This window comes from Puma concolor, chromosome B4 (assembly GCF_028749965.1).
Source record: "Puma concolor isolate L17-30 chromosome B4, mPumCon1.1.hap2, whole genome shotgun sequence".
NCBI lineage: Eukaryota > Metazoa > Chordata > Mammalia > Carnivora > Felidae > Puma > Puma concolor.
The window spans coordinates 99293113-99320935 of record NC_141673.1 but is presented as its reverse complement, the minus strand read 5'-3'; the positions used below and the strand labels follow the sequence as shown (position 1 = coordinate 99320935).

Genomic DNA, 27823 nt, shown 5'->3' with positions numbered 1-27823 from the left:
ATAGAGCGCGCCACCGCACGCACGCACGCAGGGGCGCCGGGGGACGCGCGGAGGAAAGACCCGGCAGCGCGCGCTGCACTGCGGGACCCGCGAGCGCCGGATGTCCCCACCCACCTATCCGCACGCAGGGACTGGGGGACGCGCGGGAGGACCGGCCGGCTAGCACGCGCGCCGCACTGCGGGGACCCGCGAGCGCCGCATGTCCCCCACCCACCTCATGTCCCCACCCCCACCCTCTGCTCCCCTGCTTCCCACCGCCTCTGCAAGGAGGAAACTAAGCAAAGCCGGTGCACCACTTCCTCCGGCTGAGACCCGATAACGTTGTTTCTTCCGTTGAGGGTTCTGCAGAACCCTCCAGTTTCATCACGGAACAGAAAGAAAACACACCGGAGAGCACTGATTTCTTTACGGGGAGGAGCATCAAACCTACCGCTGGTCCTGGCAGTGAGCACAACGGTGTTGTGCCTGTGTGCCCAATATCACGAAAGCCTTCCGGCTGCACAGTCCCTATATTTGTCAGTTGCACAGAACGGCATCTCTGAGGCAAAATACTCCAGCCAGTGGCGAAGGTAATTTTAAAGCCAACAGTTTTGGGTTAAAAAAAAAAAAATCTGCCAAAGCTGTATAGGGAGAAAACGGCGAGAGGAGCGATCAGGTGTAAGAAAACCCAGAAATCCTGCATCTGGGTGGGTTGCGAAGGAGGCGCCACCCCAGGCCCAGCTGGGGCACCTTTATGTAATTCTTCAACACAGAGCAGATACCTTTAGGAAAAGTGTCCTTACCCACTCCGTCCTCCACCAGGGGAGCTTTTTCCCCTGTGTGTGAAGGGTACCACATGGCCAGCAGTGGTCTTGGCTCAGCCCCCCAGAATTTACAGGGGGGTTACTCTGGCAGTTAAATTCTCTCCAGTCGTATTTGAGAAGGCAGCTTCAGACCGTGGGCCCCTTGGGGCTTCCCTGAGGGAAGTGCATCAACAACAACTCTAAGAAACCAAGAGGGAGGCGAGGGATTGTGGAATCTCAACCTTTTGGGACTGGGAAGGCCCCTCGGATTTTGCCTGGGGAGTAGCTTTGCCAAGAGCTCCAGCATCTCGACCACAGAGGGTAGTGGCTTGATATTAAGCGTAGGAACCAGGCCGCCTGGGGGAAGCCTCGACTTTCTGCTTATTTCCTCTGTGACTCTGGGCAAGCTACTCAACTTCTACGTAGTTGAGTTTTACCTTCTAGAACAATCCTGGCCGAAGTAATAAATATTTAATGCCTATTGGTAAAAAAAAGAGGTAAAAATCTCCCTGGAATCAGATTTGAGGAGGGGAACCTTGTGAATGCTGACGCCCTTCTGTAAAAAAAAAGAATAGAGCTTGGAATAGCGTGATTTGGGCACTAAATGAAAATACGACCTGGCATATGACCTGGCTAGTAAAGACAGATATTTGGGGTAATAAAAATAGCAAGATGCTCTATTTTACTTAACTGCTCTTTTAAGCTATCGCCTTCATTTTATTTTATTTTTTTATTTATTTATTTATTTTTTTTAAATTTTTTTTTTCAACGCTTTTATTTATTTTTGGGACAGAGAGAGACAGAGCATGAACGGGGGAGGGGCAGAGAGAGAGGGAGACACAGAATCGGAAACAGGCTCCAGGCTCTGAGCCATCAGCCCAGAGCCTGACGCGGGGCTCGAACTCACGGACCGCGAGATCGTGACCTGGCTGAAGTCGGACGCTTAACCGACTGCGCCACCCAGGCGCCCCTATCGCCTTCATTTTAGTCAAAGTACAGTTACGGAAGTAAAAGGATCTTGCAATAACATGCAATAATTAATAACGCAACATTATATGATAAGAAGAGTGCTGGAGAGAGAGTCGGGTAGGCTGTGTTCCAGTTTCTTCTTTATCACAGTTATCTGGGTGAGCAGTTAACGTCATAAGGTGTGTTTTCTTTTCGTTTTCAAAACCGAACTGTCAGTTTAGATCGATGGCTCCATGTCATGATGTGAGTCATCATAATCTGGAGAGTTTTTGTTTAAAATATATATTCGCATGTACTGCCCCAAGTCTATCGGACTAGAATCATCTGGGTTGGGGACCAGTAATCGGCACTTTTTAAGAGCTATGAGGACAAATGTGGAGCAACGCTTAATATCTACGGTTGATTTCAGCTCCAAAATTACAAACGTAGCCCATTTCATTGTCTCCTTGTACACTTAAATTCTATGAGTCACAGTTGTGTATTTCATTAGTTACTAAGACACTGTTTACACCACTGCATTTCTACACTGGGCCCATATATACTATCTCCCAGGATCAACAACTCAAATCTTTATGTTAACACATTGGTACCAGAGGAGTTATGAGACACAATCCTAAAAGAATGTTTTAGTTCTATTAGTTTAGGATTTCTTGTCAATTGTGTTAAATTTTCATCAGCGCACAAAGAACAAAGGAAATTTTTCCACACATAATGAGTTGCCGTGACCAAGTCCTGTAAGAGTTTGTGGTTGAGGTCGGCTTTTCTCTGCTGATCGTGTAGAAATAACATCAGGTTACGTGTGAACAGGTGATGCGACTTTTCCTTTTCACAGAAATCGCACTTGATTCTCTGACTAGGGCTTCCTTTCTCTAATACTCAGGAAATCAACTCTTTCATTCAGTGAGTATTGTTTCAAAGATGACCTGGTCATTATCTTTCGTAAGATTATTTAGAGTATGAAACCAAATAAGAATATTTGTACTTGTTTGCTCAGAAAAAAAAAGTAAATTAATAGATTAAATGCTCATTTCGGACTTGAGACTTAGAGACCCATTTTTTTTTTCAAAGTATAAGACTACTGGAGTGTGCCAAAATGTTTCAAGAATCTGAATGAACATTTTAAGTAAAAAAAAGTGCATATATTTCTGTCCCATCCTATTTCCTCACTATAGCTCAGTAATGAAAAGCAGTCTTTCTGTTTGTGAGATGTGAATTAGAATTCATCATAGAAAAAATAGGAAGCAAATACTTTTAATAATTTTATGAGAGGAAAGGCATTTCATGATTTCAACTACCTTAGTAATAAGGAATAAAACAATTTTAAGATTTAAACAGATATAAAATTCTCTCATGTATGATTAAATTTTTTTTTTTTTTTTTTTAACATTTATTTATTTTTGGGACAGAGAGAGACAGAGCATGAACGGGGGAGGGGCAGAGAGAGAGGGAGACACAGAATCGGAAACAGGCTCCAGGCTCCGAGCCATCAGCCCAGAGCCTGACGCGGGGCTCGAACTCCCGGACCGCGAGATCGTGACCTGGCTGAAGTCGGACGCTTAACCGACTGCGCCACCCAGGCGCCCCTGATTAAATTTTTTTAAAAATGAAAGAAAATGAATGGAACATAATCTCAATGTTGAAACAGTAGTATAATGAGTTTTTTCTGGTCTCAAATTGTAGATAAACTATCAGAGAGGAGAAACTGGTACTTTAACTTCTCTGGATATTCTGACATCTAGTACAAATTCAGTGATTCTCTTCATAAAGTAATGTTGGCTTACCACGTCTTTAATCCGTCTGAGATCCTATCCTGTTACTTCTCCATAAACCACCAGTCACAAGTTTTGATTTTTGATTGAGAACTAAAACGGTTCTCGAAAGACTTAGGTTATATATCCTTACGTTCTATAAGTCACTTCTTTAGTCTCAAGAGCAGCAGATTATTCCCTCCTACATTTGTTTCCTCCTCCTCTGTCCACAAATATAGATGTGTGTCATTCCCACACTTCTATGACCTCAAAAAGCATTTGTCAATAGCTTTGCTCTGTTATTTATTTCTTTTATGATCTTCTGGGTTTGTTCACAGCGGTGATGTTTTCTGATTTTTAAATTGTAATGCAGATTCTGCTTCTTCAGTTGGAACAAGGGGAAACCCTCCTATTTAAAAATAATCTTGGGGCGCCTGGGTGGCTCAGTCGGTTAAGCGGCCGACTTCGGCTCAGGTCGTGATCTCGTGGTCCATGAGTTCGAGCCCCGCATCGGGCTCTGTGCTGATGGCTCAGAGCCCGGAGCCTGTTTCGGATTCTGTGTCTCCCTCTCTCTGACCCTCCCCTGTTCACGCTCTGTCTCTCCCTGTCTCAAAAATAAATAAAACATTTAAAAAAATTTTAAACAAATATAAAAAAAATAAAAAATAAAAATAATAAAAATAATCTGTAACGTATTTTTGATACCAGCATGGTTGACCAACACTTGTTTTATATGATTAAGAGCTCGAAAATTTTTTTTTTTTTTTTTGAAAATCACAACTTGTTAATGGCAATGTTAATGCTTATCAAGTTATTTCCTAAAATAGCTGTAAGATTTGGGAACATTTCAAGTATTCTTGTTCAGGGATGAGTCTTAAATACTCTTTGACTTGATGACCTTCATTTTCCAATGTGTCATAGATGTCCTCATGCCAGTATATTTTTATGTTATCCTACAGGAAAGAAATATCATTTTGTCTAAGAGTGGACGGGAATCCGTCCTCCGCTTAGTTTTACTTGTGTGACTCTTGGAAGAATTTTCCACAGACTAAGTTATGGCTTCATACATTTCAGATCTTGTTTCCGCCTCATTTCCTACGTGCTTCTGGTTCTGGGTGCCGTGGGATCCAGTCATATCATGATATGATTTCTAGTCTTACATCTCCATGTCCTAATACAAGGTATTTAAGAGTATTCCTGGAATACAGGGCAGTTAAGAATATTCCTGGAAGCCATACTTGTATCACGAAGGCTAGCAAGAATATATTGATTCCTGAATAGACTTTGATATGACAGAAAACTACATAGATTCATGAGAGTTGACTAAGCTGAAAATGCCACCTCAACTTCTCCTTCAGAAAAGAAGAAGAAAATACTGGCCTCCAATGCCATCCAATACAAGTGGAAGGAAATGTGATGCGATGGAAGGCAGATCAGAACAGCAAGACGCAGTATGGATGAGTTCTATCTTAGGTTTACAAACTTGTGACGACACACAGCCGTGAGGACACATTGCCAAAGTTCATCCGATGCCTTAGAAGGGAGTCAGGCAAGAGAAGAGTTTGAATCTTCAGCCTCACCAGCTTTGGAGTAGATTCACCGGGGGACACATTCCTGTGCTTTTCGGAGAGTAAGCGCTGCATGAATGAATGACTCTTAATGTGGAAGTCTAAACTGGGAACTGAGGTGACAGATCACTCCAAGTGAGTGGAAAGACCTGCCGGGGCCCTTTCCTTCATTTGTGCCCCACGTTTGCCACATCCGGTTCAGAGCAATGCCCAGAACTGAGTGCAGTGTTCTGGGAGCAATCCACTTCATGCAAGGCAGGCAAAGCAGAAACATTGTCTTGCCCATTCCAGACCGTTCATCCCTGTGAAGCCAAACTAAAGTTGCTTAGCTGGGTTATTTCCTTTCCTTCTCTTTGGCAACCTTGCTATGACACTGATGCACCGTAAGCTTGGAGTCAATGAAAACCTTTAAATTTTTCACACTTGCTAAACCAGTTCTCTCTCAGGCTGTAACCAAGCAATTCAAGGTGCACGTGATACTTAATTTTGTGTGTTAACCAGGCGACAGGCTATGCCATAGATGTGTACTTCTGCTTGAGTCTGCAAAAATGTTTCTGGAAGAGGTTAGCATTCGAATTGGCAGGTTGAGTAAACAAGGTCACCTTCATCGATACAGGTGGACGTCATCCAATCTGTTCAGGGCCTGAATTAGAGCAAAAAGCAGGGGAAGGGTGACGTTGCTCTGCTTGTTTCAGCTGGGACATCCATCTTGTCTCTTCCTTTAGATGCCGTGGCTATCTGGCCTTTGAACTAGACCGAATTACACCACCAGGTTTCCTGGTTTTCTAGTTTGCAGACAGCAGATTGCAAGATTTATCAGCCTTATCCATAACTGCACGAGTCAACTACTGTAATAAACAAACAAACAAATATCTCCTATTAATTCTGTTCTTCCCATTTGAAACAAGTGAAAAACCAAACTGTATCTACAAAAATGGCTTTTAGGAACACTGCACATCAGCGACAGTCATCACTGAGAAATGGGAAATAAATGAGGTATGCTCTGCGATTGCTCTAGCTTACTGACTTGAGGATGTTTCCAGGCTGCAGTGCAGTGAGACTCCAGATAAAGCCCATCCTGGTAGTCTCCCTGAGTTGAGAAGAAGCCTGAAGACCGGAGAAACAAAGGCTGCTGGAATTTTCAGGACAAGAGAAAAGCGTGCCGCTATTAAGTTTTTAATATCCACATTCATAAGTGGTATCCTGGACACATTTTTTCATGTGCTTATTAGCTACTTATATATCTTCATAGGTGAAATGTCTATTCCTGTGTTTTGAGCATTTTTCATTTAGGTTCCTTATTTTCTTATTATTGAACTGTAAGTGTTCTTTATACATTCTTTATCAAATATATAACTTACAGATATTTTCTCCCAACCTGTGGTTTGCATGAATTGACATTTATGGAACATTCCACCCAGTACCTGCAGTATATATATGTATTTTTCAAGTGCAGACAGAATGCTTAATGGGATAGGCTATATTCTGGGCCATAAAACAAGACAAATCTTAACAGATGTAGAATCACTCATTATAAAAAACATGCTGTTAGACCAAAATGGAAATAAATTAGAAATTAACAACTGAAAGATATCTAGGACATTCTCAAATATTTGTAAACTAAACAATATATTTATAAATAATTTGTGGGTCAAATAAGACATCCGGAGAAAAGTTAGAAACTATTTATAAATTAACACAAACACAAACATTTGCAAGATGCTAGTAAAGCAATACTTACTCCAAAATTTTTAGGTCGAAATTCCAAATTAAAAAAGAAGAAAAATCTTAAATGAAGGATTACAGATTTTGTCTTACAAACCTGGAAGAAGAGCAAATAAAATCCAGTGTAAGCAAAAGAAAGAAAACCTTAAGATAAAATTGAAAAGTTGATGAAATAGAACACAGAAACACAATATAAAAATCAATGAAAACAAGAGCTGGTTCTTTGTCAAGAACATTAAGATTGATAAACCTCTAGCCAGATGGATGAGGAAAAAAAAGGCAGAAGACAGAAGCTCGAGTATCAAAACTGAGAGAAGTGAGGTTACTACAAATTCTACAGACTCTGAAGGAATAGTTAGGGAATACTATGGACACCTAATAAATTCAACTTTGATGCAATGAACAAATTCCTTGAAGTATACAATCTATCAAAGCTTAGTCACTCATACATAGATACTTTGGATATATCCCTATATCTACATTAAAAATGAATTAGCAGTTAAAATTATTCCCACCAAGGACCTCCAGGCCCTTATGGCTTTACTGAGAACTTTACTGAGGACATTTAAAAAAGAAACAAAACAACTTCTTCCTGAAAATTGAAGGGGAGGGAATATTTTCTGACTCATTCTATGAAGCTCGCATTAATCCAATAGCAAGATAAATGACATTACAAGAGAAGTATAACAGAAATTATTATTCCTCATTAGTATAGATGCAAAAGTTCTTAGCATTGAAAATATAGATATAAATAGATAATTCATCATGACCAAGTACGGTTTATATATGCATGTGAGGCTTAGTTAATCTATTCACCTACTAATAGAGGAAAAAAAAGGAAAATATATGATCCTTTCACACCCAACATTCATTCTTAATAAAGCTTTTCAGCAAATTAGAAGAAGGAGGTTTTCTTAACCTCATAAGGCGTATCTACAAAAACCTTACACCTAACAGTATACTTAACTGTGAAGGACTCGATGATTTCTCCCTAAAATTATTAGCATAAGCAAGATAGGGATGTCTGCTATCATAACTTCCTCCAAATTTTGTACTAAAAGTACAAGATCTAGTCACTGCAGGAAGCCAAGAAAAAAGGATAAAAGATATCCAGACTGAAAAGGTAGAATTGTAGGTGACTTGTAGAAAATACTAGAGAAAATAGAAAAAAGTTGCTACAATCAACAAATGAGTTTAGCAATATTGTAGCATATAACATCAATATGCAAAAATAATGAACTTAAGTCTTTGATTCACACCATATGCAAATATTAGCCTGGGGATAAAGTTAATTATCTCTAAATTAATCTACTAATCATTGATCTACTATAAAGCCTTAAACTATAATAGTTCTAGAAGAAAGCAGAAAAAAACCCTTTTGAGCTTGAGAGAAGTAAAGATATTTTCAAGATACAACCCCAAATACAGAATATGCAAAAGAAAAAATAAATATAAATTGGACTTCACCAAAATTACGAACAGGTCTTTGAAAGATGCTCTTAAAGAAAGAAAAGACAGGCCACCGGGTAGGAAAAACATTTTTGCAAACCACGTATTTCATACAAGGCTAAAAAAATACATATTTTATATCTGTTAGAGATAAAACATATTTATATATTGATATTTCTTATCTATATCCTTCAAAACTCGATGATAAGACAACTAACAAAAATATTTGGACACTACACAAAAGAAGATACATGGGTGGTAGATAACATATGAAAAGATGCTTCCCATCATTGGTCATTAAGGAAATGAAAATCAAAGCAAAAATCTGATATGAGGACACTTGCATTGTAACATACAAAATCAAGAAATTTGATCACATTAACTGTTGGCAAGTACACACAGCTGCTGGAACTCATACGATGTTGGTGGGGAAACAGAAAATGGTACAACCTCTTTGGAAAAGAACTTGGCCATTTCTTCTTCTGTTGTTGGTTTTCTTTCTTTCTTTCTTTCTTTCTTTCTTTCTTTCTTTCTTTCTTTCTTTCTTTCTTTCTGTGTTTTGTTGGTGGTGGTCTTTTCTTTTTAACAACGTTGCCATTTCTTGAAAAGGAAAACGTGCTAAGCGACAAAAGGCCACATATTATGTAACATGTCCACACACCGAGAATAAACAAATCTGTAGAGATAGTAAGTAGATTAGTGGTTTCCTAGGGTTTGGGGTAGGTAAGGACCGGGGTGGAGACGGGGAGCGAGTGACTACTAATGGGTACAGAGCTTTATGTATGATTGTACAACCCTGTGAGTATGCTAGAAAACTTTGAATTGTACACTTTAAGCTGATGAACTTTATGGTATGTAAATCCTATCTCAATACAGTTATTTTTTAAAAGGTAACATACACATATCATATGACTGAACTATCCCACTCTTTGGGTTTTGTTCAAGGAATAATGAAACCACACATTCATACAGAGACTCGTATACAAATATTCCTAGCAACTTCATTTGTAACAAGCCCAAACCGGAAATAAGCCAATGTCCAACAACAAGTGAATTGGTTGAAGGAATTGTGGTATATTCATATAAAAGAATACTATTCGGTGATAACATAGCAATGACATATGGCATATAAAATACGACCAACGAGTGCTCAAACAATTGTAGTGAAGGAACTAAGTCTGTTTATAAAATGGTGTATACTTTATTATTCAACGTGCATAAAATTCCAAAAACAGTTCAAACCTCACTACAGTGACAGAAGACATAGCCTAGTGATTGAGGTGGGGCAGAGAGGGGCCTTTCGGAGGGTCACAGAGGAGCAGAAGTAGTCTCGAAGATAATGGGTATGTTAGTTATTTTAGTTGTGGTGATGGCATCAGGTGCATACATATATGGAAATTTATCGATTTGTATTCCATAAACATATGGTTTTTATTTTATGTCAATTATACCGCCATAGATCTGTTAAAAAATTTTAAATATAAGAGAAAATATAATTAATCAACTAACATATAAAAAGGTGGGTTTCTGTCATCAGGTGAGTCCCCAAAGAACTCCACAGGGAATTTTTCTAAACGCTGGGTGTTTTTCTAGTATCTCAACTAGACATGCCCAGGATGACAAAGTGGGCCGAAGTTCACGTTATTTCTCCACAATGTTAAAAATCTTCTCCCCCAGAGCGTTATGACAGGCAACCTTTGGCCAAATAAGAAAGAAAAAGGGAGTGGCCTATGTTCCTGGAAGTTTCCACCTCCTCCCCCTGGAATCTGGCTGACATCAAACAGAGCGGGTCTGCCTGAGCCCTGTCATATACGCCCCCCCACCTCTCAGGAGAAGGTGCCTTTAGAATATGAGCTCCCCTTACACATTCTCTGGCCATTGAATAAATTACCTGCTTGCCGTCCAATACCGCTTTGTTATTTCACTATGTGGCGAATGGTATTGAAAAGGGAAGGAATCTACCAATTCCATAACATTTCATGCATTTTTGTGGGATACTATAATCTTTAATAATATTATACACTGTAGTCTAAACAAATGGAGACAGTCAATGCTCTCAGATGGGCTATTTACTCATACAAGTAAGAATTTTTTTCAGGTGGGACTGACAATGTATTTTCTTCTTTCATAAATGGTTGGTGCATATTTTCTGCCATTTTTGTGGGGTTCTTTTTGTTTGTTTTGTTTTGTTTTTCACTGATTAGAAAGAGCCTCTTATGTATCAACACTCCTTATTTTATATATGCATTGCAAATGTTTTCCATACTATTTTTCTTTCATTTTTGGTATGGTATACACAAGTTTTACATTTGTTTATCTATCTGTTTGTAAATCTATCTGTCTTTTCTCTATGGTTCCTGTCTTTTCTTTTTTTTTTTTTTTTTTATTTTTTTTTCAACGTTTATTTATTTTGGGGACAGAGAGAGACAGAGCATGAACGGGGGAGGGGCAGAGAGAGAGGGAGACACAGAATCGGAAACAGGCTCCAGGCTCTGGGCCATCAGCCCAGAGCCTGACGCGGGGCTGGAACCCACGGACCACGAGATCGTCTGGCTGAAGTCGGACGCTCAACCGACTGCGCCACCCAGGCGCCCCTGGTTCCTGTCTTTTCTAGACAGCTATAGAAAATCATTCTCTATATAACCTATTTCTCCTTCTTGAATCTTTTGATCTAGCCTCCACACGACTAAATTGTTGTGTGGTTGTCCAAAGACCACTTTACTCTGCTCTCTTAGTTTTGGAGACCCCGAAGTTCCTAATGCTCATTTTGATTATTTTACCTATCAAAGTGTTTCTTTAATAACAACTAATTGTTATTATATTACTATATTATTATTATTATTATTATTATTATTTTATTTTTATTATATTATTCTTGGGTGAACCAAATGCACAGTAGGTGATTAAAAAGATGATTATTCACACAATGATAATAACAGGTAAAATTTCTCATAGAGTAAACAGATAATGGAGACTTTTAGATGGTTTGGAATAGATGCCTTTGGGAAAATGTGTGTGTTTGTATGTGTGTTTTGAAAGATGATATAACCATAGGTTTAAGAGTTCAGACTCTGCATCAGAGTGTACAGATCCACATTCTAGCTCTCATAGAGTGGTTTGAATGGTTAAGTGAGATAATATGTGTCCATTTAATATTGTAAATAATCAATGTAATTTATTTTTTTTAATTTTTTTAAATGTTTATTTATTGTTGAGAGAGATGGAGACAGAAAGCGAGTGGGTTAGGGGCAGAGAGAGAGGGAGACACAGAATCTGAAGCAGGCTCCAGGCTCTGGGCTGTCAGCACAGAGCCCGACACAGGGCTCGAACTCATGAGCTGTGAGTTCATGACCTCTAAGCTGAAGTCAGACACTCAACCGACTGAACCACCCAGCTGTCCCTCAATACAATTTAAAAATAATATCTATTATTTAAGTGATGGAAGTCATAAATTATGTGTTTATTATTTCAAAATAAATGCATACCTATCTCATCTTTTGCATTTTCTGTCTCCAGTCATAAGGCACACAAATCAGAGTGTGTTTGTGTAAACAAACCGCCCTTTGCATCAACTGGACTTCATCAACCCCATTCATGTATTTGTTTATTCAACACACGTATTAAAAAAAAATTTTTAATGTTTATTTACTTTTGAGAGAGAGAGAGAGAGAGACAGAGCATGAGTAGGGAAGGGGAAGAGAGAGAGGGAGACACAGAATCCGAAGTAGTCTCCAGGTTCCAAGCTGTCAGCACAGAGCCCAATATGGGGCTCGAACTCACGAACCATGAGATCACAACCTGAGTTGAAGTCAGACACTCAAACAACTGAGCCACCCAGGTTCCTCCAACACACATCTATTTTTCAAGCTACATTTGTCAAGCATTCTACCAGGTGATGCAAATCCAAAGATAGACAAGAAATTATGTCTACTACTTATACAGGTTAACTCCAATATTCATAAGGTAAGTAGAAGAATTCAAAAAATTCTTAGTTACTCAATGATCTTGGAAGTTAATCTTAGCTTTTTACTCTGCTTTTTAAATTACTAGGAATTCTATTGCCATAATCTTGTTACCATTTTCTTTTTAAGCCTCTGCCATTTTTCTTCACTTTTTACCCCAATATTCTGCCCTTTATTTCCTTCACTGCCCTCCAGCCTTTTGGAGAGTAGTCTCTTCAAGCAACGATACCGTTGAAAGAGCCTCTCCTTTACTTCCAAATCTTCTCCTTTTAATATAATACACATGATATCATACACACACACACACACACACACACACACACACACACTGATAATATAGTTAGCTTCCAAGCAGTCAGTTTGCTGTCATCTCCATTTAAATGCGTGCTGGTCTAATTTGTTATTTTTTCTGCAAAATTTCAAACAAATCACGAAAGCATAGGACATATATGAAAGTTTTAGGTTAACCACAGTCTTCAGAATATACCCGAGAAATGCCAGAACCACTGCAGAGAGGAAATGAGTAGCCAGCAGAGGATGAGATTGTGGTTGCCTTCCACAGCTGCTTTTCTTTGATGTACAAAAACAATTTGTAGTTCGTTTTTTTTTTTGTTTTTTTTTTAATTTTTTTTTTTCAACGTTTATTTATTTTGGGGACAGAGAGAGACAGAGCATGAACGGGGGAGGGGCAGAGAGAGAGGGAGACACAGAATCGGAAACAGGCTCCAGGCTCTGAGCCATCGGCCCACAGCCCGACGCGGGGCTCGAACTCACGGACCACGAGATCGTGGCCTGGCTGAAGTCGGACGCTTAACCGACTGCGCCACCCAGGCGCCCCAACAATTTGTAGTTCTGCACACAACTCTCGGCAGATTGAACCAAACGTGTCTAGAATCCAAAGCATAGAATCATCCTTGTTCTAGTCACCAACGGTATATATTTAAAACCTTTATCCTTACCTACTTTCTCCACTGTTCCAGTAGAAATAATGTTTTTGCTCCTATAAGAAGCCAACCCAGCTACGTGTACTCTGAAACCCATTTTCTCTTGACCTCTCAAAAAGCTACTGAGGGGGCGCCTGGGTGGCGCAGTCGGTTAAGCGTCCGACTTCAGCCAGGTCACGATCTTGCGGTCCGTGAGTTCGAGCCCCGCGTCGGGCTCTGGGCTGATGGCTCAGAGCCTGGAGCCTGTTTCCGATTCTGTGTCTCCCTCTCTCTCTGCCCCTCCCCCGTTCATGCTCTGTCTCTCTCTGTCCCAAAAATAAATAAATGTTGAAAAAAAAAATTAAAAAAAAAAAAAAAAGCTACTGAATTATTCCTCTTCCACTCTTTCTTGCAGTGTCGATGTTTTCCTTTACACTGATTCATTTCTATTATCATAAAATGCACTAGCACTCGCTATATTTTTTAAAAACTCCCTTGACCGGGGGCACCTGGGTGGCTCAGTTGGTTAAGCATCTGACTCTGGATTTCAGCTCAGTTCATGATCTCACGGTTTGTGGGTGTGAGCCCTGTGTCAGGCTCTGCGCTGATGTGTGGAACCTCCTTGAGATTCTCTGTCTCCCTCTCTCTCTGCCCCTCCCCTGCTCATGCTCTGTCTCTCTCTCTCTGTCTCAAAATAAATAAATAAACATTAAAAAAAACACCACCCTGATCAGACATATTCCTCTAGCTACTATCCCATTATTCCTCTCAGAGTATACTTGTCATAGAGTTGGCTAAGTTCACACCCTCAAATTCCTCACCTTCTGTTCTCTTTTCAATACATTCTATTCTCTTCACAAAATCATTTCTGATAAACGTCACTAGGAATTCCACATTGCCAATTCAATGGCCATTTTCCTATTGTTGCGTTTCTTGACCTTTCAGCAGCATATAATACAGCTGACAAAAACTTTTTTCTACGGATTTCTGAACATGCCTTTGTATTTCCTCCTCTATCCTTAGCTGCCCCTTCTCCGTCTTACCTACTGGTTCCCCTCTGTTTTAGCTTTCCAACAGTCAAGGTCATGATCCCCAAAGGACAGGACTCAACCCCGTGTCAGTACTCTTTATCTAGGTGAGCTCCCTCTGCTTCATGTACGGTTCTTTTTCTTGAGTTCCTGGTACAAATATCTAACTGCCTATTTGACATTTCCCTCTGGATATCTAATAGACATCTCACACTTATGTCCAAAATCATATCAGTCTTTTTCCAATTATGTCTCCTAAATCCTTTATTTCCCTATCTTTTTATTTCAGTGAAACACAACAAGCACACCATGGTACCCCACTATGAATTGCAAGAACTGCTAAAAGAATCTGATGTATCGTAGACGTATGAAACAGCCTCACTGAAGGATGTGGGGATAAAGTCTGTAGATCTAAGTAATCTTGAAAATGTGTAGTTTTAACTTGTAAGACTAGTAACAAAAGGAAGTGTACATAAGCACTGTCTTTGGTCGTTTCCCACAAGGTATGAGATAACAATTCTAAAGCCACAAAAAATGTATCCTGGAATTGAGCAATTAAGTAAATAAATGGTGATGGTGGCAGCCATGTTTCTCACTGCTGGAGCAGGAGGTAATGGAAGTGAAAGGGTGGGGGTTAGGATGATCCGTGCTGTAATTTATTGAAGTTCATCCGCATGAACTCATGGAACCAGCTGAAAGAGTTCCAATGGCCAAACTGGAACAGTGTGAGGAACAAAATAAATAAGGTAGTATTGGGCTAGAACGGAAAAGTATAAAATGAATTTGAATGAGTTTTACTGATACAAATGATTGAATAAATAAATAAATGGGAGACTACACAAAAATCACCTGCAGATTTCTAAATAATTTATGTAGATACTCTGTCATGGAAGAGGTGGGGCATAACTCTCCACTTCTTAAAGTGTGGGCTGCACATATTGACTTCCTTTCAAAGGGTCCAGTATGGAAATGGAGAAAAAAGAGTAACTTTATAGTAGATAAAACTGACAAACACGACTGCAGTCACATGATCAAAGATAACAATAGTGATAAGCCATGTTGGTCGTAGGCACTCTGTAAGATGTGATAAAAATGGCAATTTATCCCTATGGTCTTCCTCCAAAAACCTTTAACCCAGGTGTAATGATGAGAAAAACATCGGACTATTCCAATTGGAGAATATTCTACAAGACATATGATCACCAGTTCTCAAAACCGTAAAAAAAATCCCCAAGCGATACATCAAAAACAAGAGAAATTGTCAGCCAAGATTATCCTAAGAAGACATAAAGAATATGGGGCGCCTGGGTGGCTCAGTTGGTTGAGCGTCTGACTTTAGCTCAGGTCATGATCTCGTGGTTCATGAATTCGAGCCCCACAGCTCAGAAGTTGGAGCCTGCTTCAGATTCTGTGTCTCCCTCTCTGTCTGCCCCTCCCCTGCTCACATTCTGTCTGTCTCTCTCTCTCTCAAAAAATAAATAAAAATTAAAAAAAAAATTTTAAAGAATAAATAGATACTGTGGTATCCAAAATGGGGTCCTTCAATAGAAAAGGTAGTAAGTAAAAACGAAGTAGAGACTTTAATAATAATGCATCAATATTGATTCATTAATTTTGACAAATGTCCCATACTAATGTAAGATGGTAATAATAGAGAAACTTGGGTGCTGTGTATATGGGGATTTTCTGTACTAATTTCACCATTCGTCTGCCTACCTAAAATGATCCTGAAAGGAATAGTTTATTCAAAAAAAAATGAAGGTCACCTCACTCTTAAATCATATCCTTTGTGGTTTTACAGCTGTTGGGTTTATTTCAATGCCACAGTTCTGAGAAACTGACTCTGCTTTGATCAGGTAATGCCTCTCTTTCCATATCATTCAAATATGGATTATTCTGTTTATAGGATGTTTGGACAGATGCAAAACACAGAGGGATCAATGATGCAGAAGACAAGAAAGCATCCCTATCATTGTCAACACAAGTGGACATGCAAAGGTAGGAATCCATAACCTCCCATTAGACCACAGATTAGAATATAGCTAGAATTTTCTGTGGGTCTTTTAATCCTAGACTTTTAATGAGAAATTTTAAGAACTTGAACTAGAATCTGTTGTTCAGAAACGTTTTTTTCTTATTTTTAAATAACATGTTTACATAGATACCTCTTCACTAGACTGTACCCTTTTCTATATCTGTAGACTCACACCCATTTCAGCCTCTGGTATGTAGTTATGTACTTATAAATATTGTTAACTTGAATGTAATCGATCAGGTGTGATTTGACCCGGGTTGAAGATTGTGAAAGTGTTATAATGCTGCTGTATTAGGCAAAGTGCATAATTATAAAAGTTAGCATCTGAGTTTGGTTTCATTAATTGATATAAATATAAGAGTTTTATTTCAAACAACATTTGAGAAGGCGGCTACACTACTCAATCTTATGTTTCTTTTTTGGATGCTCATTTTTATTATTAGTCAGTTATTTTGGTATTACTTATATTTTGCCTTCCCGGACTTCAAACCCACTGAATATTACCTGTGTGATGGAGAAAAGATGTAAATGAAGGTAGATGACAAATTTTAGTGGAAATGTTTTAACTAAGCCGTTGATCAGCTAATACCCCACCCATTTGATGGTTTGTGGATTGGAGTTTTCTCCTAGAAGTGTTACATAAAAAGGATAGTTAATAAATAGCAAATAAAAGATATTGACCTCTTAGAATCAGTAAATCCAATTCTTTCAAGATAATTATGTATGTGATCATGTCAAGGGAATTTAAACAGAGGCTGTATATTTCTTTCCCCCCTCCTTAAGACATAGCGTACCCTCAGAATTTTACATTTCTACGACACATTTTCAAGTTCCTTTTTAACGCCTATATGTTTCCGAAAGAAAAATTATTTATTACAGATTACCCTAAATGTCCCAAGTGGCATCAGACTGCTTTGAGATTGTCCAGCACTGCACTGGTTGTACTCATTGCTATAGTGATAGGACTAACCATTTTGGGTAAGTGAATTGAAAGCTGTCTGTTCAACTAGAGACGTTAATACATTTTCCTTGGCGTTTACCTTCATTTCTCTAACTTCCCCAGAACCATTTTTCGCATTTACCTGTTACTTCAATTGCATCGATATTAAAGGGCCCAGTTGATAATTTCATTAATGCAAGTATTTTTTTTTCTTATACAGAGGAAACAACAAACTTGTTAATTTGTCAAGCTTATTCTGCTTATAATTGTATTTATTTAATTTTTTTTAATTTTAAAAAAATTTTGAGAGAGAGGGAGTGTGTGGGGGAGAGGCAGAGAGAGGGGGGCAGAGGAGGATCCGAAGCGCCTTCTGTGCTGACAGCAGAGAGCCCCATGCGGGGCTTGAACTCATGAACCATGAGATCATGACTTGAGCCAAAGTCGGATGCTTAACTGACTGAGCCACCTAGGCACCCCATAGTAATTTTTTTTAAGTTTATATATTTATCTTGAGACAGAGAGGGAGAGAGAGAGAGAGAGAGAGAGAGAGTGGGGGAGGGGCAGAGGGAGAGGGACAGAGGGAATCTTAAGCAGACTCCTTGCCCAGAGTGGAGCCAGACACGGGGTTCAAACCCACAAACTGTGAGATCATGAGGTGAGCTGAAATCAAGAGTTTGATGCTTAACCAACCGAGCCACCCAAGGCGTCCCCGCTTATAATCAATTGGTAAATAGTGTGGGTATGGTTGTCACAATTCTGTGAATTGAAGTTTTGTATTTTGGTAAAAGCACTTCGTTTTGTGGAAGTTGATTTGGCACTGTACATAAAACTTTTGGACGTTAGAGGTCACTTTTGATTTTTTGACGTTTTGACAAAATTTTTGAGCTGCTTGAAAATTTAAGGCCCTTAAAGTTAAGATCTAGTCCTAAAATGAGGTCTACTTCAAGAAGAGCTATGGGTAATTATATCTGTTATTGTTTCTGTTTGTTGTGACTCTCTATGTGTAGGAATTGTGTTAAGCATTTTACATGCATTATTTTTTAGCCTCAAAACACTCTAGGTTTGTTCAACACTTTCCCCTTTTATATATGAGGGAACTGAGAAACAGAAAAGGCTAGTAATCTGTTCAAGATCACACAGCAGTCTAACCTATCATACTTAACAGATACAAATTTCAATATAGTTTCATTTTATTTAGATAATTTGTTATTGTTTGTTTCTACTTACTTGTTCTCAAGTGGAAATCTCCAGAGTCTCTAAGTTTATTCATCCTTTGTCACGTTATAGTATTGAAATGCTATAGACAGATTTCTCAACCAGCAGTGTGAGCATTCACTTGTAGTTCTGCTTTAGTGATAATTAAAAGGCACGAGGTCGTACTTGTAGAAATCTAACTGGTGTTACTACTTTATTTGCTAGTATGTCGCCTAAGTAGTGAGAAAGGAACCAAAGATTGTGATGGCATGAATATTTCTCCCAGGAAACAACAGGACAATACAAACTTCACAAGTAAGTGGTTATATTTCATTGTATTGTAGGGGAGGAAAAACTTTTCCTCCACCCTCTTAAGTTCCTACCGGGGGGCATGTGAATTAACTGTCAGAAGACCGATGAACAAGAAGAAAAGTTTTATTTGCATTCATAGGAGAGGTAACAAAAGAAGTAGCTGCCTCTGCCTGGTTACAGTTAAAGGTTTCCATACCTAGCTTAATAGGAGAAAGGAAGGGGGAAGACTTTCTTTGGGAAAAACAAGTACATTTCCACAGGAAAGACGAGCAAGTAGGTGTTTCAGGAGACCGAACTGGAGAAAATGAAGTTAGTAATGATGTCTGCATATACAGGTGGTGAGTAGTCTTTCCCTCTTCATAGTCATAAATTCGTCCAGGAAGGGGATTCATGGTAGAGTTCTTAGTCCTTTTTTTTTCCCCTGGGAGTAAACCACTCCAAAGAGGAATTTATGGCAGCCTCATATCTCAGAAGCTTCTATTTTTAGTCAGATAAGGGATGCTCCGAAGAGGCTTCTCTCTGCACCTGTTGACTGCATTAGGCATATACAAAATAATTGGTTTACTGACAAGATAGCAAAGAATTTAAGCAAAAGTCCCTGCCCTTACCCACCTCATGATTAATGCGTGAGATCATAAAGTCAAATGGCACTGCCATATGCAATTTAAAGTGATAAAACTTTCCCGGGACATTATACCAGGATTATGTACCTTTTTTTACCCACGTGGATGTCACATCTCCACTATATCGGTTGCCGGTTTTGTAATTATTATTTGTTATACTATGAGATTAAGGTGTTAGGTCACTCTTTAAAAATCAGAGTGGAAAGATCGAATTGTAAGGCGTTTGGAGATCAGTATGGCTCACGAAGAAGGGGATTACTAATTACCAATTTACTCTCATCTAGATTTCTATTCATTTCCAGTGGCCAGGGCACGGTAGGTGAGGAAAGATAATTTCCCCTCTACCTTGATGGGTTTTTGACTCAACCCCCCCCCCCCCATGCAATAAATGACAGATTAATAGGAGAAATACGGAAGTTTTATAACATTTATATCTCTGGGACACATGAAAGATACCCAGGAAAACTGGGTGACCCCCCCAAAATAGCTCAAGCCACCACCTTACGTACCATCTCCAGATAAGACAAAAGAAAAAGGGGGCAGAGGAGTCAGGGTAGGGGCCAAGGGCAGGCTGCCCATAAGTACCACAATAGCATATTAATTATTTTAAATTGGAGCTACTTGGGACATATCTGTCCCCCTGAAAGCAGGAAATAAATCTCCTGTATCAAAGGTACCCTCCTTAAAAAAAAAATTAATGTTTATTTATTTTCGACACACACACACACAGAGTGTGAGCGGGGGAGGGTCAGAGAGAGAAGGAGACACAGAATCCAAAGCAGGCTCCCAGGCTCTGAGCTGTCAGCACAGAGCCCGACGCAGGGCTCAAAGCCATGAACGGTGAGATGAGACCTGAGCCCAAGTCGGAGGCTGAACCCACTGAGCCACCTAGGAGCCCCCAAAGGTACCCCTTTTACTAAGAAGTGGAAAGACATCCTTATCACCAGAGATAGAAACTTTAATGCCAAAAAATCTAAAACAAAACTTGTTCCTTTTTTTCTTTTTTTTTTTTTTTTCAACGTTTTTTATTTATTTTTGGGACAGAGAGAGACAGAGCATGAACGGGGGAGGGGCAGAGAGAGAGGGAGACACAGAATCGGAAACAGGCTCCAGGCTCCGAGCCATCAGCCCAGAGCCTGACGCGGGGCTCGAACTCACGGACCGCGAGATCGTGACCTGGCTGAAGTCGGACGCTTAACCGACTGCGCCACCCAGGCACCCCTTGTTCCTTTTTTTCTAATCCACTCACTACCTTAGCCCCACTTCTTCGAATTCCTTGCTAATTAAAGCTCCCAAACACGTTTGCTTTATCCTGTCAATGCTTCACAAATTTATTGTCTCTTAGTCTAACATGTATAAAAACTGCCTGACTCGGTCATTTGTTTGGGTCTCAAATTCATTATTGGGCCTCCGTGCACGCGCAAACTTTGGTGTTTGCTTGTGTTAAGCTGTCTCATGTAAATTTTTATTTTTTTTTAAAGTTTATTTATTTATTTTTGAGAGAGAGAGAGAGAGAGGGAGAGAGAGAGAGGGAGAGAGATGCGTGAACAGGGGAGGGGCAGAGAGAGGGAGAGAGAGAGTCTCAAGCGGGGATTCCCTACTCAGGGCTCCATTCCACCAGCCCGTGAGATCATGACCTGAGCCAAAGCCAAGAATAGGATGTTCAATTGACTGGGCTACCCAGGTGCCCCAACGGAGTTCATTGCTTAAAAGTGGGGCAAAATCTGTACTTTTAAGGGAAAAGTTTAGAAATTAGTGCATTTTTTTGATATTCAAACCTTACTCTTCTGTTTCTTCCATTTTTTCCATTTCAGCAAAGTCCACGCTAAACTTATGCCCTAATAACTGGCTGCAGAAAAAAGGGAAATGCTATAATTTCTTAAAAACCTTTAAATCATGGACCGATAGCCAAAAATCCTGCTTAATAATGAAATCACATCTCTTGATGATCCAAGACATGGCTGAACTGGTAAGAGCTAATTTGCCAGGGAAATTAGCGCTTCTAAAACCGAGAGAAACAAGTAAATTAAAAAAAATAATAACGTTTGTTTATTTTTGAAGGAGAGAGAGACAGTATGAGCAGGGGAGGGGCAGAGAGAGAGGGAGACACAGAATCCAAAATGGGCTCCAGGCTCTGAGCTGTCAGCACAAAGCCCATCGGGGGGGCTCAAACTCAGGAGCTGTGAGATCGTGACCTGAGCTGAAGTCGGATGCTTAACTGACTGAGCCACACAGGCGCCACCAAAGGACATTTTATGATAAAGGAATTATACTGCTGATAATTACAGCCATTTATTGAATTCCTAGCATATACCAGGCACTGTGGTAGGCATGCCACAAATTATATAAAACTTAGTGCTCGCAATAACTTTACGAAATAGGCAGTATTTTCCATTTCCATAAGAAGAATCCGCTGAACTTGACAGGTTGTGTAACAATGCTATTTCACATGTCAGTGGCAAAGCTGGGATATCGATGCTGTCTTTCCACATCACTTCTTGGGGAGAAAGATACAAGCTCTTTGAGCATTATCAGTATCTGGCAAAACTTTCTCAAGTCTGGGCGAAGATCAGAAGAGGCTATTTTACTGCATTTAACTCCGTTACCTCTGGGTTCTCTTTCACAGAATTTCATACAGAGTAGTATACCGGATGGAATTTACTTTTGGATGGGTCTGAACATCACGCACCCACAAAAGGCGTGGACCTGGCTGGACGGCACCCCATTAAATCTACAGTTGTGAGTATTTGGCATTGGAGTCTCTCACCAGCCAACTCGTGCTGGGGGATGCCCGCCTGAAACTCCAGATGGTCAAAATGGTTCCCAGAGATCGAAGACTTTGATTTGTTAATGTGTGAGTGATTAAGCCATTTACCTTACAGAAAGGGGACTAATTTATTTGCTTATTTGGGTTCTCTTTTAGTTTATCCATGATGCTAGAGATGTAAATGGAAAATTGTAGTTAACCTGAAATTCTCTAAATTTCATTTCTTTTGAAGTGTTTCTTAAAAGTTTACAAAACAACCCTTATTTTAACTTACAGGAAGATTTCAATTAGTGGGAATACTTCAAATATTAAGGAATATGTTATGTGTAATACAACAAATAGCCATTTGACTTCTTTTTAATACTGTCACCCTAATCAACAATATGTGTAGCGACTTTCTGCTTCCGTTCCATTCATTCTGCTTAATTCATTCTACTAATTCATTTTTGTTTAAACTCCATGGGTAGAGAGTGCTAAAATCTTTGGGCGCCAGGCACTAACTAATCCCCAGAACACAGGCAGAAGCTCCTGGGGGCCCAGGGTAAAACTTGCTACTTTCAGCATCAAGGTTTTTGGGATCATCAAAAGTTAATTTTACTTCTTGAAAATTTGGAATTTTGTTGTGTCATCTCAAAGAGATGTGAAGGAGGTTTAGGGAGAATATAGATGGTCTGGGGTGATGGAGAAGGCCCACTGGACTGGCTGAGGGGCAGTAAAAAAAAAAACGCTCTGAAACAGAAAGTCACCCTACAAATGAATATGCTTACCCAAAGACTATTTATAATATTTCTTTTAAAACTTGCACTCTAGGGGCGCCTGGGTGGCGCAGTCGGTTAAGCGTCCGACTTCAGCCAGGTCACGATCTCGCGCTCCGTGAGTTCGAGCCCCGCATCAGGCTCTGGGCTGATGGCTCGGAGCTTGGAGCCTGTTTCCGATGCTGTATCTCCCTCTCTCTCTGCCCCTCCCCCGTTCATGCTCTGTTTCTCTCTGTCCCAAAAATAAAATAAAAAACGTTGAAAAAAAAAATTAAAAAAAAAAAACTTGCACTCTATACCCACCCATAGCCTACTCTCTGTACATCACGCTAAAATAATTTTAAAACTTCATCTTTATCGCTAAAAGAAATCTATCATCATGTTTTTAAAGCGATGCTCTGTCAACCCACTTGCAAACTGGCTTAGAATTATCTGTTTGTTTGTTTTTTTTTTTTTAATTGAGGGGTTTTGTCTGATTTTTTATTTTAATTTTTTTTTAATTTTTAAAAAATGTTTATTTATTTTTGAAGGAGACAGAGACAGAGCATGAGCAGGGGAGGGTCAGAGAGAGAAAGAGACACAGAATCTGAAGCAGGCTCCAGGCTCAGAGCTGTCAGCACAGAGCCCGACGCAGGGCTTGAACTCACGAACTGTGAGATCAGGACCTGAGCTGAAGTCGGCAGCTTAACCGACTGAGTCACCCAGGTGCCCCTTTGTCTGACTTTTCAGATGCCTTATGGCTTATTTGTCTAAGACAAGAAAGGTTGGCTTAAATATCATGGAAAAAAAGAATTTAGGGAAATTTTCCTTCTTTTGTATAAAGGGTAAAAGGATTTGGGTGTGCCCATATATACACAAATGAGCAGAAATTCTCTTGCTGAGGTGTCTGTGTGAGTTTAAAACATTTAAAAATGGGGAGGTCTTCTTCCCGGTTGCTCACCCCAACACTCACTCCTTTCCCCCATTCTGTCTGGGGTTACATTTAACATGGGAAGTATAGAGGTACCAGAGTATTCCTCTTTCTTAGGATCTTCTGTAGAAGCCAGATTGCTTATTATAGGCAAACAGTGAAGGAAGATTTTTGAAAGGTGCGATACTTGGGATTTGGGTCTGGAAAGTGAAAAAGGTAACAGTTCAGCTTTCTTCAGAAAGTCAGTTTAGTACTTTTTGAAGAACATGCATGTTTTGCATGTTTTTAGATGTGCTGACATTTCTAAATCTTAGAATGATAAATATGAGATTGTCCGTTCTAAAGGGGGTATCATTCCATTGTTGCACATACTCAGAAAGTTGAATCTGGAATCTTTTGAGTAATAAAATGAATTTTTCTCCTAAAAGGCCAGGATCGTCCTCTGTCTTAGTCCATTTGGGCTACTATTGACAAAACACCACAGATTGAGTAGCTCATAAGCAACAGAAATTTATTTCTCACTGTTCTGGAAAATGGGATTCCAAGATCAAAATATCAGCACGGTCATGTCTGGGTTAGGGCCCTCCTCCTGGTTGGTAGCCACATTCCATCCACCATGACCTCACATGGTGGAAGGAAGTCAGGATCTCTCTGGAGTCTCTTGTATAAGGAACTAATGAGAGTTCCACCTCATGACTTAAGCACCTCCCGAAGGTTCCACTTCCTAATATATCACTTTTATGGGTTAGGATTTTAACATATGAATTTTGGGGGGTGAACGCAAACATTCAGACCACAACAAGTAACAGCCCTCTAAGATCTTTATGTTTTTGTATGATGGCATGACATTGGGAAAACCAGTGTTTCTTATTCACATTTTTATTTTTATTTTAATTCCATGCAGCATTTCCATTTACCAATGGCCATTTTTGGTTGAGAAACTATTTGGAACTGCTACCTTCATTAAAGATGTCATTTTTTAGCGGGTGCTCCTTGTCTGAAAATTTAGAGAGTCTTAGATCTCCAGCTTGGAGAGCACATGCCTCCCAAGGCGGGAGATAAACACACAAAATTTCACGGTTGTGTTTTTAGCAGAATGAGAACAGAACATTGTCTTTTCATCTACAGATTTCAAGTCATGGGCCAAGTTGAAGATAACGCCTGTGCTGTAATAACAAAGAAGGGTGTGTTTTCTGAAAAGTGTTGTAATGAGAGTTACTGGATTTGTCAACATGTGATTTCTTCGGACAATGACTTCTAAACTGATTGCAGTCTATCCTTCCTATCCAAAAAAAAAAAAAAAAAAATTCGGAAGTCTTTTTTTATTTATGTATTTTTGTAGATGTACATCATTTTTACAACAAATATTATGGTGATGATGATGATAATGGTGTAGATTTGTGTCACTATAACTCTGGGCAATCAGGCTTAACTCATTCCTTGTGGCCTTGTCACTCTTGTCACTGGTGCTATAATTCAGCAGTCATCCCCCATTCATCATAGTGGCTCTTTTAGACAGAAGTTGGCCTTTCATCTCTTCAACGATTCTCTCCCGACAGCCCCCATTCACCATTAGCAGGGGAGCTTTTTTTTGAAGAGAAGCCGTCAGATGATACATTCGTGAATTTTCCACCACTGAGTCTATACAATTGTCTGCATCTTACTTATTTCTTTTCCTTCTCCTCCTATTTCCAAAGAAGGGGTCTTCCTCTGTCTGGCTAAATCAAATCTCAAAGTCTACAGCTGGGATCGCATCTCTTTTCATTTTTTCAAAGAGATTCCTTCCTTCATCACCTCCACTTCTAACCTCTCTCTTCTTACGCCTCCTTTTCTTTCGACAGTGAAAATGCAAGAACGCAAGAAAATTTTCCCTGAACCACTTGTGGCTTCCAGTTTCTATCCAGTGTCTCCCACCTGTTTTAAGTCAAACTTCCGAGAAATTGTTTATACTTGCTTTTTCCTCTTTTCACCTCCCACTCCAGGTTCTTCTGCAATCTGGTTTCTGCTTTTCCCACTATTTCACTAAAGTGTTCTCATCACGTCAAGAATGCCTTTCTTCTGCCTAAACACCATGACAGCTTTTTAGCTTTCCTCTTAACTCTCAGCAGTGTTGTTCATTTGTGGCCTATCCTTTCTTCTAGAAATAGTCTCTGACCTTGGCATCTATGACACAATGCTCTCTTGAACTTGTATCTACCTTCCTTGCCATTGCTCTTCAGTTTTTTGTTTGTTTGTTTGTTTGTTTGTTTGAAGCATTGCTTCTCTCTTCTGATCTCTTAAATACTGACATTCCTTGGAGTTTTGCATGAATTCTCTCATACACAATTCTTGGCTAAACTCATCCACTCTGTAGGTACAGTTACCATCAATTTAGTGATAACTCCCAAGCCCATATTTCTAACCCAGACCTTATTACAGCAGATTGCCCCCTGGACATCTCTGGTTGGACGTCTCAAAGCCCCTCAATCTTCCCGTGTTAAAAATTAAACTCATTAGCTTAGTGAATGGCAGCAATGTGCCCATTAGCCTAAGCCAGAGTCCTTGGAATCAACCATGACTTTTTTTTTTTCTTTTTACCCTCGATAGTCACTCATTTAAATACTGTCAATGTGACTACATAATTATTTTTGAATCCATCTATATGTCCTCATAGCCACCCTATTGTCCTCGATTCCTGCAACAGTCTTTTTGTCTGCTTTTAGTTTTGTCTGCCAAAGTCCATTCTCTATCTTGTGATCATAGCAATTGTCTAAACCTCCTATCAGGCCACATTACCCACTACTTGATTTCCTTCAGGGACTTTTCATTGCTTTCCCTTGTTTTTCATTGATCATCTCTTACCAGAACCTGGGTGTCTTCGCCCGTGTTCATTTCTTTCCCACTGCCATGCTTATAATGATGCAAACACACTAAATTTTGTTCAGTTTCCCAAATGTGTCACGCTTTCTCTTGCCTCTAATCTACTCATGTCTGCCTCAGCTTAACATTCTTCCCTTTCGTACTCCCCTGTTGAACTCCTGCTTATTGTTCAGATGGCCAGTTGAACGCCATTTGGTGGAAAATATTTCCTTAACCATTCTCCGCTCCAGACTACATTACATGCATTTGTGAATATGTTCATAGTTTCCTGTACTTATCGAATCCTAATATTTGATACTGGATTTTTGACCACTGTTTATTTATCTGTATTGTGAGCTTGGGGAGGACAATGATCCCCATTATTGTACGGGAGGGACAAGATGCCTGCGGCGTGATGGATGAAGAGTAAGCTCTTGTTATGTTGTTGAGTATTATTTGTAACATGTCTTAATGTTTCCCCAGAACAACTTTTCCTAGTTGTGGAGAGCTTCCCTTGGTCTAGATAATCACAATCTGCATGGAGACAAATAAACCACTCTGTTTTATTTTGTTTTGTTTTTTTCAGGAAAGGTCAGTGTTAGGTTTACATGGGCTAATAGATGATATTTTCCAGGTTTATTGTCTGTTTGTTTCTGTTTCTAACCTAGAGCCTATATGGAGACTTGGAGCAGAGAGATTATTACATTAATGTTTGTTAATTAAATATAAATTCAGCAGTGGGAAACCTGCTTTAAGGTCTTAGATCCACTAGGAGTAAGACTGAAAGGTCATACATGAATGTCTAAAAGAAAAATGATTCCAAATTGATATGTGTGAACAGAAGTAATTATAGTTTACAGGGAATGAAATATAAAAACTTCAGCTCATTTTAAAAATTAAACACAGAGAGCACCGTGTTTATTTAGTATAATGAATGCAAATATACATATTATTTTATTAATGTGAACATTTGAGAAATGTGGGAAAAAATGACAGGAGACAAGGTTACACTTAAGAGGAAGGGAGAAAAAAAATGCTGAAAGATCAAGAGTCTGTGGATCTTTTTATTTTTGATTATTATTTTTTTTCTTGTTAGGATTGTTTTATTTTTATTTTTATTTCAATATATGAAGTTTATTGTCAAATTGGTTTCCATACAACGTCCAGTGCTCATCCCAAAAGGTGCCCTCCTCAATACCCATCACCCACCCTCCCCTCCCTCCCACCCCCCCTCACACCCCCCACTCCCTCCCTCCCACCCCCCATCAGCCCTCAGTTTGTTCTCAGTTTTTAAG

General features: G+C 39.5%; 2 protein-coding genes across 3 annotated transcripts in view; one reads left to right on the top strand and one right to left on the bottom strand.

Annotated features, from left to right (window-relative positions):
• LOC112867878 (C-type lectin domain family 2 member A) overlaps positions 1–27823 on the bottom strand; it is a 435003-nt gene that overhangs the window by 157187 nt on the left and 249993 nt on the right. The window lies entirely within an intron of this gene.
• LOC147579336 (killer cell lectin-like receptor subfamily F member 1) lies at positions 260–27094 on the top strand. Of its 2 annotated transcripts, XM_086714110.1 has the most exons (7): positions 260–569; positions 16061–16152; positions 17069–17167; positions 18549–18638; positions 21073–21227; positions 21885–21997; positions 24819–27094. In XM_086714110.1, exons 2-7 carry the CDS (start codon positions 16062–16064, stop codon positions 24949–24951), a joined length of 681 nt encoding a protein of 226 aa, XP_086570236.1. In that variant the 5' UTR covers positions 260–569; position 16061; the 3' UTR covers positions 24952–27094. The 2 variants fall into 2 exon arrangements, with proteins under 2 accessions (XP_086570236.1, XP_086570235.1); XM_086714109.1 differs by lacking the exon at positions 260–569 and having other exon boundaries at positions 16014–16152.